At 46.4% G+C, this 13250-nt stretch overlaps 1 protein-coding gene across 1 annotated transcript in view; it reads left to right on the forward strand.

Moving 5' to 3' along the window:
• Nucleotides 1-1633: 1633 nt before the first annotated feature.
• The window catches only part of CPA4 (carboxypeptidase A4), a 32306-nt gene continuing 20689 nt past the window's right edge, over nucleotides 1634-13250 (forward strand). The window contains exons 1-5 of the mRNA XM_055114862.2: nucleotides 1634-1721; nucleotides 7219-7300; nucleotides 7743-7877; nucleotides 9288-9386; nucleotides 12947-13048. Coding sequence (XP_054970837.1) covers nucleotides 1654-1721; nucleotides 7219-7300; nucleotides 7743-7877; nucleotides 9288-9386; nucleotides 12947-13048 — 486 coding nt within the window. The 5' untranslated portion in view covers nucleotides 1634-1653. The remainder of the gene's footprint in view (nucleotides 1722-7218; nucleotides 7301-7742; nucleotides 7878-9287; nucleotides 9387-12946; nucleotides 13049-13250) is intronic.

The following is a 13250-nucleotide window of genomic DNA, read 5'->3' on the forward strand; positions in this document are numbered from 1 at the left end:
TTGTGGTGGACAGGGTGGGTGTAGGAATTCAGTTTAAGTGTTGAGAGGACAAAAGGACCCTGAGGGAGCAAGAGGAGATGATGGCCCCTAGCTCCACAGCTCCTAACAAAGGCTCTCTCTGGGACCACACTTGAGATTCTGCACCCTCCTTTTCATTAGGCTGGTTCTTGAGCCCTGGCTAAGCCAGCCTAAGCAAAGATCCTGCAAAGTCATCCCTCCCACCTTGATATCTGATCAAGTTCCTCATCCCCACCTTTGATGGGGACTTTGATGTATAAGTCCTTGGCCTGCTTTTAGCAAGAATCCCCCTACCTTGATGTCTTCTCTTAGTAATCCCACTGATCCTCTCTGTTTTCTTTGCCGTATTCAGTGTTAAGCACAGTAAGTCTTTCCTACTGAAATAGCCATGGTCCTAATCATAATAATCTTGAATTAGGTCTTACATTTTAACACAGGTCAGGATAGTTTTTCTTTAACTCTCTCAACTATGACCCTTGGTTGTGTCCACTCCCTTTGAGTGGGTGTGGAAAGCATGTAGACTGTAGGGAGGGTGGGATGGGAAAGGCTGTGGGAACTGGGGCTCCCAGGACAGACTCAAAGGTCCCAGAGCCCCTGAAGGCGTTATGGAGATATGAGTGTCTTCCATTTATTCAGCTGTGACTTGGCGGAAAGGACACCAGACCCACAGTCTAGGAAGTATAAGAAAATCTTATTTTTTATTTATTTATTTATTTGAGATGGAGTCTCACTCTGTCGCCCAGGCTGGAGTGCAGTGGTGTGATCTCAGCTCACTGCAAGCTCCGCCTCCCAGGTTCACGCCATTCTCCTGAGTAGCTGGGACTACAGGCGTCCGCCACCACGCCCGGCTAATTTTTTGTATTTTTAGTAGAGACGAGGTTTCACTGTGATAGCCAGGATGGTCTCAATCTCCTGACCTCGTGATCCGCCCACCTCGGCCTCCCAAAGTGCTAGGATTACAGGCATGAGCCACCTCGCCCGGCTGAAAATCTTATTTTTGATAAAACCATTAAGCCTTCCCCATAGATCAGACCCCAAGGAACACTGATAATTTATTCAGACTAAAACATCCTTTCTATATCATTTGCCTGATACATTTCTATTTCCTTAGTGGAGTCAGAAGAATTAGGCTTCAGATACATAGAAGAGGCCCCAAACCTCTTTCCTCATCCTGACCTGCCCCGGTGAAATTCTCTGGCAGGGCTTGTCAAGCATGTGGTCTTGGAGCCAGCTCAGTCTTGCTTTGATAGTCTTAACTTTTTTATTATTATTCTAGAGGTAATTCTATGCCAGGTTTATAATCTGACCTCTCCTATCAGGATAAATTCCATCCAACACTGTGGAACTTTCTTATTCACTGAAAAAACACTATTTAAATGCCAAGTGATGAGCAATATGGTACCCTTGGCACAGACTTTTTCAGCTCCTGGAGCAAGTTCCTGACCTTGTAAATCGAGAGGCTCAACCTTTATCACTTGAAAGGAATGGGAGAGGCATTGGTAGGGCCTGCCTGTCACAGTCAGAGTTGCAAGGGTGCTTGGGAATCACATTAGCATTTTTGAGGACTTGAGTCACTCTCAGACTCTTTATAAATACAGCTTGACTCAGCCACTGTATGACTGACTCCCCAGGGACATGAGGTGGATACTGTTCATTGGGGCCCTTATTGGGTCCAGCATCTGTGGCCAAGAAAAATTTTTTGGGTAAGTTCCTTTTGGACTTCTTATTATTTGGTTATTTCAGAAATACGGGAGCCAAATGGAACTGAAAATGAATGGCTGATAATAGATCACATGGAGGAAGGAGACCTGGGCTCTTGTTCCAGCTTTGTCCCTGTGTCATCCTGGACAAGTCCACTCTCTTCTCTGAGACCCGATTTCATCCGTGAAATCAGGACTAGATGATCATTGCAGTGTCTTCCCAGCTCCCTCATCTCCTGCCAGTTCTTTTTCTGCCTAGTTCTTATTTATAAGGTCAGTTCCAGGCATCTACTTTCTTACTCCTACCTTATTAATTACTAAGAGTTACTGGTTACTAAGAGCTACGTTACTAATTACTAAGAGTTACTGGTTACCAGAAATGGTTTGTTTCCAATTTCCGCCATGCATAAAGGGAAACCCTGGGTCTCAAGCTTGTTGGTTTCACTTCTTTGTTAATGGCGAAGGCTTTGCAGAGCTGGTGCCTTCTCTTGATCTGCAGTTTAATGCTCTACCCCTGAGCTATACCCTCTTCTGAGCTGGTGCTTTCTTACTGGCTTCTGGGACGTGGAGATTTCACAGGTCTTGCCTAGACACAGCTATGAAAATGACATGCAGAGACACATGCCTGTACACTGTGTGTGTGCGCGCGCGTGTGTGTGCACACACACACGTGTTCAACACGCTCCACGCAGAATGCTTTGAGGTTTGCAGGGGAGAGGACATTTGGGTGGTAGGAGAGATAAAAGGGATACCATGGTGCCCTGTTAGAAGACTGAATTATAATAACTCATTACTGCATAATACTTTACCATTTGCAAAGAGCTTGCATGTACATTATCTTTTTGATCACACAACAACTTTGCCAGGCAGGGGTGTTATTTTCTTCCACTTAAACATGAAAAAAATCAGCCTTAGAATGTTAAGGAACGCGCTCAAGGCCACTTAGCTGGGAAGCAGGGGAGCTGGAACTCTGAACGTAAAACTCGTACCCTTTTGCTATAACACAAGTTCATCTCCAAATAAAATCCTATATCTCTTGGATCTATCTCTTAGTTTTCTTTCTATTTTACTATCTGGCTAATGAGACTTTGGGGTTGTTTTTTGAGGTAATTACTTATATGAGATTGACTAAGTTTTATGATGATGACTTCTGTTCACACCTGTGTCTCTGTTGCCAAATAGCTCAGAGGGGTTAGGCGTAGCAGGTGGCCAGGGAAGATTTTCCCACAGGCGGCTCAGCAGTAGGTGTGTAGTGACTAGACTTGCTGCCGTGTAGGCTGACGCATGGAACTGTCAGGCTCCCACTGCAGCTATTCATGTGGCTGAAAAATCTCTATTTCGCAAGATACAGACCTCTCTTGCAATGTGGTGGGCACCTGGGCTGCGACAGCTGGGCCAGGCCCTAGAATGCTCTCTGCAGGAATTTTGCACAGAAAAAGCTGTGTGCCTGAGCTGACTGCAGATGGTTTTAACTGATAGTATCATTCTCATCCCCAAATCCGTTCTCACGCCATAGTAGGAAACCTAGCAAAGGTGGTGGAATTCTTCCTGGGCTCTCTAGAGGTGTCCCAGACACCCAGCTTTTAGAGCAAGGGGAACATTTTGAGCAAGGGGAAGCTGGCCTCTGAGCATTCAAGTGGTTGGGAAGCCAGGCTCTGGATTGGCTGCTGAAGATGAGGATGATGGTTTCTCCCCACCACCCACCACCCATTCCCCTCCCCTCCATCTGCCTCACCTATCTCCCCAGTCTCTCTTGCTCTACTGGAGTCTTCTGCCCTGGTCTTCAGAGATCTTCAGGATGGGACAATGGCCAGGATGCCTAGAGGCACCAGGCAGGCAGAGAACAGGAACCAGTTGCAGAGCTGGTTATAGCATCAACAGTAGTTGGCAGGCATCTAAGAGTTCTATGAAACCATCTCTTAATATTCTTTGTGGTGGCTGCTAAGCCTGGCTAGGGAGGCAGATGAGAAAGGCACAAAGGACGGGCCACTTGGCTGCTAGCATGGTGAAAGGGGAGGGATAGATGCTCAGTCACCAAAGTGGGTATTGACTGTCCAAAGCACAGACGCCTGTGAGGGTGAGGGAGTGGGAGTGCCAGCCATTGCAATGGCAGCAGCTGGACGCCCTGACTATTGGAGAGGATCAAGCTAAGAGGAGCTGTGAGAACACCTGTGTGGAGCAGGAGGGGCAGACATGGCCACATGTAAATCCCAACATGTCCCCCTCCCAGGCCAATTTCCATCTTCAGAAAGAGCTCAAGGTCTTTGAGTGAATTTCTAGATAGTGGAGATAGGATGTGCTCCACCGTCTTGAGTCTCATGAACTGACGAGGGCATTTTTCAAATACAGACAAGGACAGTGAGGGCAAGAAAAAGGCTGCCCTTCGCATCGCACCCCGCAATGTCCTCCCTGCTTTCGGGTGTTGCTGTGCTTCTGTTCATAAGGATAATGCTACCGCTGGGTGCAGTGGCTCACACCTATAATCCTAGCACTTTGGGAGGCTGAGGCAGGTGGATCACCTGAGGTCGGGAGTTCGAGACCAGCCTGACCAACATAGAGAAACCCCGCCTCTACTAAAAATACAAAATTAGCTGGGCGTGGAGGTGCATGCCTGCAATCCCAGCTACTTGGGAGGCTGAGGCAGGAGAATCACTTGAACCCCGGAGGCAGAGATTGCAGTGAGCTGAGATCGTGCTATTGCACTCCAGCCTGGGCAACAAGAGCAAAAACTCCATCTGAAAAAAAAGGATAATGCTACCCACTACCACAACCGCCAATGTTCAGCACTATCTGAAGACTGTTAGGACTTTGCTTCCTCTGGTCAGGAAAAGTTTCATGGGTGATGTGAGTTGGTCCTAAAGATTAGATGGGACTAGATGGGCCTGACAGATGAGAAAAAGGATGGATTGCAGGCAGTGGGAACAGCGTGTACAAAAGCATACAAAAGTACACAGTGAGTTTGGGCTGGGTCCGAGATGGGGCAGAAGGGAGAGGTGAAGAAGAGACAGATGGAATGGGCTTCACTCTGCACCCGCTCTTCTGCCCTGCCGCTTTGCATGCTACAGATATTTCGTTGACCTCTGTAGCTTGGCTGATTAGAGCAGGATGAAATGGGTTTGTGGATTTAATCATCCTCAGGGCCAGTCAGAGACACGGTGTCCCATTGTCCTGGGACTGCGCCCAGGAATGTCTACAAGTTCTGTTGTGAAGTCACCACTTTGGAAAAACTAAAACGCATGTGTTGGGTGAATGCGTAACGTGATTTTCATACTCAAAGAGCTTCTTATTCTTATGTCCTCCTTTTTTTCTCCTCCTGTCCCTTCTTTCTCCTTTTCCTCTTTGTGATTGCTGTAGCCAGTGCTGCATTTTACACACGCTTAACTGTACTAATAAATATGTCACCACACAAGATCTTTCTAGAAGCTCCCCTCACTTTTTTTTTTTTTTTTTTTTTTTTTTGAGACAGGGTCTTGTTCTGTCAACCAGACTGGAGTGCGGTGATGCAATCATAGCTCACTGCAGCTTTTGAACTCCTGGGCTCAAGCAATCCTCCTGCCTTAGCCTCCCAAGTATAGAATCCCCACTTTAAAGATACCCCCTCTTTGGAGTGTTGGAGGTAGGTTATGATAGAGCATGAGTTCAGCGGACGGGCCCTTGTCGCCATCCAGGAGTAAAGATTTCCTTTCTGTTTTTTAAATTTATTTATTTTTAATTTTAATTTTTTGAGATGGGAGTCTTGCTCTATTGCCCAGGTTAGAGTGCAGAGGTATGATCATAGCTCACTGCAGCATTGAACGCCTGGGCTCCAGCGATCCTCCTGCCTCAGCCTCCTGAGTAGCTGGCCTACAGGTGTGAACCACCACGCCCAGCTAATTGTTTTTCATTTTTTTGTAGAGGCAAAGTCTCACTATTTTGTCCAGGATGATCTTGACCTCCTGGCCTCAAGCAATCCTCTCACCTTGGTTTCCTGAAGCACTGGGATCACAAGTGTGAGCCACGGTGCCTGGCTCCATTCTGTCTTACATCGGTCCCTTTTTTTCAATGGTGCTTGCCGAGGTCAGGGAAAGATCAGGTTTGATGCCTCATCTTCCCAGGGCGGTAGGTCCAACTCTTGGCAAGCCTGTTGGGTTCAGACTGAGACCTGCCCACCCAGTGGTATCTCTTCAGGGCCCTCGGCAGTGCCCACAGGGTGCAGTTACCCGCTGACCTCCAGGACCCTTTGGGGACCAGGTGGGTTGGGAGAAAGGGAACCTTCAGCACTGTCATCTCCTCCAGACCAGCCACCTGCAGCAGGAGTGGCTCTGCAGTGGACCTTGACTCCTTAAGTCTGGCCTAGACCCACTGGAGAGCCCCTAGAACCTTCCAGAACCCAGCAAAATCCTGAAGAGCCATCTGGATGAAACCGGTTTTCTGATGAGGAGCGGCCCCATGAGGCTGCACACTCAGCTCCCTGTGACAGCCATTCACTCTCAACAGGTCCTTGAGCCCACAGCGGCTCTCTTTGCATTCACTTGTGTCAAAGAGATGACGCAGTGACAACATCGAGTGCGGATTCTTTGGAGCTATCACCTAGCAACAGCCTAATGGCTCCCATCTCCCCCGGCCAGCTGAGAGCATAAAGGCAGCATTTCAGGCCCTGCTTTCTCCCACCCACACACAGGACTTCGGGGGCCACTACCCCTGCCGCCACTGCAGAAGCTAAATCACGTATATGAAGCAAGCTCAGGACAAACGACAAAGGGGACTGAGACTGGCCGGCCCCGTCTGTGTCCTTTAAGGGTCCCCTCTCACCCCGTGGGGAGGAGTGGATCCTACATCCAGCCTCAGCACCATGGGCCATAGTCAGTTTCCACCCAAACGAGCCTTTGTGTGGGGTTCTGGAGCTGGAAGGGACTGAGCGAGCACCCAGCCTCGCCTGTTTTAAGACAGCACAGCTCACCCTCCCAGCATGGAGATGCTGTTTTCTTTCCAGCATGGAGGTTCCGTCAGGGTTTCAGTCCTCAGCCCTGACAGTGAAGAAGTGCTTCTTTATGTCTTGAGTTAGCTTTGCGTGTAACTCAGGCACATTCCTTCCTGTAAAATATATGTGTTTTTCATTATAAAGTAATATGACCACATTACAGAAAACAGATACAAGGGGGAAAAAAGTAAGTCATCCATAATCCCACGACCCGAACATAAGGGCTGTCAGCATTTGGTATATTTCCGCTGTCTGTTTTTCTTCCAATGCATCTGCTTTTTCCATACTTATAATCATGGCATACATACAATTTTGTGTCCTGCTCTTTCACTTAATATTTCCCTTAAAGTTATGCCATAAGCACTTTTTCTTAGTTGCCATGTAGCCTCATTTTTAATGGCCATACATTAAAACCAAAGACTAGACCATTTCCTTTCTTTTGGCCTGGTTACGTCTGGGATAGGAGGCTTGGGGGTTTCTTTGCCAGCTGAAAGCTCATCATTATCTTTTGCTCTTTTTTCCTTTTTGCTTCTTCCCCAGGGACCAAGTTTTTAGGATTAATGTCAGAAATGGAGACGAGATCAGCAAATTGAGTCAACTAGTGAATTCAAACAACTTGAAGGTACCTGGTTCTTTTTAGCTCTCCTGAGTGTTTTCTAACTTTGGTGGGAGAAGACTCTTGCTCTACTGGTATTATTATTTTTATTTCTGAGGAGTCTCTGAATATAATCCTGTGGGAGTCCACTTGCCATTTATACAATTGAGGGGGCCGATGGGAGAGAGGGAGCACATCACAGCTGTGGTGTCCTGGGAGAGGGGATGCTTGAACAGTATAGGCTCCATCCTTCTAGCTGCCATCCACTTATGACTCTTGGTCTCTGCCAGATACTGCTTGTTGGGCAGGTCCAACCAGACACAATTGTGAAATGGGCAAACTTTGCCCTTGGGCAGAGCCTAGCCTCTCAGGGATCACCCTGGCTTTTGGCAGTGTTCTAGAAGAATAACCTCATTGTACATTTTACCTGAACGGTCCTTTAACCTGGTTTCATTTCTGTTCCCTTCAGCTCAATTTCTGGAAATCTCCCTCCTCCTTCAATCGGCCTGTGGATGTCCTGGTCCCATCTGTCAGTCTGCAGGCATTTAAATCCTTCCTGAGATCCCAGGGCTTAGAGTACGCAGTGACAATTAAGGACCTGCAGGTAGGTAGACTATGCCCCCTGCCTCCTGGTCTTGCATAGGACCAGGCAGCCAGTCCAGAGTAGACCGGAGCGATTTGCAAGTTCTGGTTTTATCCTTTTCTATTTTATAGACCAGGAAATGGAGGCAAATGGAAGTAAAGTGCAGTGACTTGTTAGAGGAACAAAATTTTGTAGTAGAAAGGGCATAAATAGGCCAGGGAACCACACAGATTTGGATCCAAATCCTGATTTTGCTAACTACTAGTGCTGTGTGCTGTGTCTTTGGACAAGTTATTAACCTGCTGAGCCTCCGTTTCTTCATCAGTAAAATGGTGATAGTGAGACCTTCTTCATGTGATTTGTTGAGAAGACTCAGGATTAAATGTATGTAAAATGTCTAACAGTGCCTGGCATATCCTACGTCTGCCATTAAGTCATAAGTCCCTCTTTCTTTCCTTCTTTGAAGTCCTTCCAGGTGGCAAGAGCAGAGATGAGGGAGGGTGTTGGGGACCAGCCACAGAGGCACCCTTTGAGACAGGGGGAATGTCATGGATAGCCCCAGCAGAGGGAATGCCGTCCTCTGGCCTCACGACCTGTATCTGAACATCAGGACAGGGTCTGGCTCATGCTCTCTCCTTCACCGAGGTGGGTTATGGACTAATTGGTGATCTGGCCTGGGAGTTTCCTGATGGCGTTAGCAGCTATGAGCTTATTAATCATCCTCACATGTCACAGACATCTGCCAGGAACCTTCAAAGCACGAGTGGTTATAAGAATTTCTTTGTTTCTGAATGGTTTCCCAAGCTGTGTATTTCAGAGGCACTGGATACCAGATGCGGTCTGATGTCTACAGAGTTCATACTATAGGATAGCCAAAGAGCGCATATGTTGCTTCCAGGGAGTAAGTGGGTTTTGAATGAGGCCATGTAAATTGGGCCCCAAGAAGTAAATTTTTTTTTTTTTCTTTTTTGAGATGGAGTCTCTCTCTTTCGCCAGGCTAGAGTATAATGGTGCAATCTCGGCTCACTGCAACCTCTGACTCCCTGGTTCAGGCGATTCTCCTGCCTCAGCCTCCCAAGTAGCTGGGACTACAGGCACGCACCACCACGCCCAGCAAATTTTTGTATTTTTAGTAGAGACAGGGTCTCACCATGTTGGCCAGGATGGTCTCGATCTCCTGACCTCGTGATCCGCCCGCCTCAGCCTCCCAAAGTGCTGGGATTACAGACATGAGCCACCCTGCCCAGCCAAGAAATAAAATTTTATAAAGATATGAAAGAAATCTAACCCCCTTTTAAACCTTGACATTTGTGCTGCTTGATATGCTGAAAGGGCCGCCATCTTGGCTGACCCATATGCAAAGATATGGCAGAAAAAACATAAACCTGCGTCTGCAATGGATCACTTCACAACATTGCTGTGTGTTTTCAGGCCCTTTTAGACAATGAAGATGATGAAATGCAACACAATGAAGGGCAAGAACGGAGCAGTAATAACTTCAACTACGGGGCTTACCATTCCCTGGAAGCTGTAAGTGTTTCAGAGTGGGTTAAGATCAAGGTTCTCTGCCTCCTGAATTTTGTAACCTCTCTCCTTACTTCCAGGAGACATTGGTCTTCAGCACAATATCCCCTCACTGAGGGGCTAAAATGTGTACACTTCAATTCCTTTCTAATTCTTGGATTGCTGAACTCCTACCAGCACCTCAGAGTGTCATGAAATACAGCCTGGCTATTTCCTCCCTCAACCATCCTTCTCTCCTTAAGCAACTCTTTCAGAATACCATGAAAATAATTGCAATCATTTCTAGTCCTTGTAATTCAACCTTCTTCTACCCTACCATAATCCCTCTATTTTACTCACCCAGAATAAAATGTTACTTATTCCAGGCAAGTAGACAAATGATGATTTCGAAGGTTAACCAAATATTTCCACTCATTTATCATGACTACTTATAATGTATATATTTGTTCCATCATGCATTTTGGTGCTGTGTTTAGCTAGAAACCACTTGATATAGATGGCTGACTTTCAAGGTAAGCCAAACCTTCAAATGAAAAACTTGAAGCAGAATAATTTCCTAGGATACTGGGACTTAAGAAATCAAGAGAGGCTGTAGAATAGAACTGTACCATGAATGCGGTACAGTTCTCTTACACCCCTCAGTGTCTCCTTCATTCATCTGCAGACAACTAGCTCAGGATCACTCCCCCACATCTAAATTAGTATTCCCCCTGGTGTACCTTAATACATGTTGTTCTTGATATACAGACATGGTGTTGTTGGCATGCATTTCACAAGGCGTATACTTTGAGTCGTTTCTCTTCTTGAGGGAGGATTTCAAAGGTTGACTATTTCCACTTCTTTCCCATGCTTGTCGGTAGCTTTGTTTATTGTATATACTTCCAACGGCACTGCCCCTTGATCCCTCTTGTGACCAGTGACATACATCTGCAAAACAGCTGGATAAAGTTAGAAGTTCAGTCTCGGGCCATGGACGAAAGCAGAGCTCAGAGCCCACACAGGGATCAAGCCCATGAAATCAGCCTCATGAACATGGGGCCCTCGCCAGCTGAGCTAACCAGTTGCAAATGTCACCGAAGACCCTGGAGGGGCCATCCCCTTACCTGCCGACTGCTGGAGCCTCACTGTCTCACTGGCTTACCACTGATTTCTCTGGTTTGAGGCGCCCTTTGCAGCCTGGCTTACAGCAATCTTGTCCTCACTGTGACACCCTCCACTGTGGATTGGTGTGCCACCACCCTCCTAGCTCAGTCATATACAGTTCTTTCTAAAAACAGCTAAAGAACTCGTATTCTAGGCTGGGCATGGTGGCTCACACCTGTAATCCCAGAACTCTGGGAGGCCGAGGTGGGCAGATCACTTGAGATCAGTAGTTCAGGACCAGCCTGGCTAACATGGTGAAACCCCGTCTCAACTAAAAAAATACAAAAATTAGCTGGGCGTGGTGGCAGGCACCTGTAGTCCCAGCTACTTGGGAAGCTGAGGCAGGAGAATCACTTGAAACCGGGAGGTGGAGGTTGCAGTGAGCCAAGATTGCACCACTGCACTCCAGCCTGGGCGACTGAGCGAGACTCTGTCTCAAAAAAAAAAAAAAAAAGAGCGCTCATATTGGCTCATATAACCACTTAGGCTTTCTTGGGTCTCTAGTGGGAATTTCATGTTTGTCTCTGCCAGTGTTTCTGGTTCCAAAGCCATTGTCTGTGTTGTGGTAGTGGTGGGCAATGTGAATTTGCACTCCACACCTGGACACAGCTTGGTGTTTTAACTTTTCCTGGATGACTCTCTTTTCTCTCAAAGCTCAAGGCAGCTATCCTGCTTTTCCTCCACTCCCTAGGGTCAGTGGGTAGAGTGGGTAGAATTTCCAGGCCCTTTTTGTGGCCCAAATTGCCCATTCCTAGCTCTCAAGTTCCAGCTCCTTGTGCCATGCTGGGTCCTATGGTTCTCCTCCTAGTCCAGGTTTGCCTAAGCCTGTAGCACCCAAGGCAGAGATGGGGCTCTGTGGCATCATCTCCCACCCTCCACCCTCCTAGTTAGTTCCTTCTTTGTTTCTGGCACCTACAATTTCCTCTTGTTTAGCTTTTAAACTTGGCTGTGAATCATTTTCCTTGTATTTTACCTGGTTTGCCTATGTATTTGGAGGTGGTTTCTTGCTTCTGTTCGGTCTACCATATTGACGGCAAGTCTGATAAACCCTTTAAGCTTGACTTTGTTCTATATTAATTACACATTTTCCTCTTCTGTATAGTTCCTTCTTCCAGTCTTAAGGCTGAAACAAATACATTTGTTTATTTTCTTTTGGCCCTCAAGTGGTTTGAAAACTAAGATGGATAAATTCTATTTAAATCGAACTTTTTTCCTGAAAGCAAATAAGGGTATTCTTAGCCGTTTATTTACCTTTCTTCACTTGCACTCACAAAGCCTTTAGAGAAATTATCTCCAAAGTGGGGCACATGTATCCACAGGATGTAAGCAAGATAGTCCACTGGGATGAAGGAAGAAACAATTACAATTTCTATTTATATTTCTACATATATTTCTGTTTATTATTAATACAACCATTTCAATTGTTTAATAATGTACACAATATATTTGTATCATTGTGTGTGTGTCTGTGTGTGTGTACATGTATATGGTGCATGCTAATTTTTTTATTATTTTTGAGTAGAGAAAGTCATCACAGAATTTTGGAGAGTACTGTTTTAAGAGCCTTGGAGCTCTTTCTTTTTATTTTTTATTTTTCAGACAGGGTCTCACTTGTTGCCCAGTCTGGAGTGCAGTGGTGCATTCGTGGCTCACTGTAGCCTAAACCTCCCAGGCTTGAACAATTCTCCCACCTCAGCTTCCTGAGTAGCTGGGACCACAGATACATGCCACCGCAGCTGCCTATTTTTTTTTTTGTTTCATTATTTGTAGAGTTGGGGAGTCTCCTTACGTTGCCCAGGCTGGTCTCGAACTCCTGGGCTCAAGTGATTCTCCCACCTTGGCCTCCCAAAGTGTTGGGATTATAGGCATGAGCCACTGCACCTGGCTTGTTTTTATTTTATTTTATTATTATTATTCTTAAATTTTAAAATTTCTTTCTTTCCTTCCCTCTTCCGTATTTTTTATGAACTATTTTTATTTTTAAATGTTTCTTGTAGAGATGGGGTCTCACTATGTTGCCCAGGCTGTCTCAAACTCCTGGCCTCAAGCAATCCTCCCGCCTCAGTCTCCCAAATTGCTGGGATCACAGGCATGAGTCACTGTGCCTGGCCGCTTGTCTTTGACTGTCCAGTCTAGTACAGTGACAAAGGACACAGTGTTAGAGCAATATTGCAAAAGCCTCTCTACTCTAGTTTAGTGGACTACAATTTTGTGAACACACAAGTGTGCTACTCTCCAGAAAATTGTAGAAAAGGACTATTCAGGCAGGTCTCATAATCAGCGTTTCCATGCCGATAATATGGTCAATTCCAAGATTAGGGTCCCGGAAGAGATAGTTAAGATCAACAAAGTAAATCACAGATATCCAGCCATAGCTGAGCAGATTTTTAACATGTCCCTGGATTCACTCTTTCATGCTTCAGATTTACCACGAGATGGACAACATTGCTGCAGACTTTCCTGATCTGGCGAGGAGGGTGAAGATTGGACATTCGTTTGAAAACCGGCCGATGTATGTACTGAAGGTGAGGCCACATGCACTTGGAAGGGTCTCCTGGGTCCCCATGCCCAGGACCCAGCCTCAGACCTCTGAAAAGGGCAGCTTTTTGAACTCCTTGACTTCAGGGAGGAAAGCGAGGTCAGGACACATTGTACCTGGGCTGGGACTTGGTCTGACAGAGCCCCTTGCTTTTGTCTAATGTAGGGGGAATTAGAAGGAGCACATCC

The sequence above is a fragment of the Pan paniscus genome, chromosome 6, assembly GCF_029289425.2.
Source record: "Pan paniscus chromosome 6, NHGRI_mPanPan1-v2.0_pri, whole genome shotgun sequence".
Taxonomy (NCBI): Eukaryota; Metazoa; Chordata; class Mammalia; order Primates; family Hominidae; genus Pan; species Pan paniscus.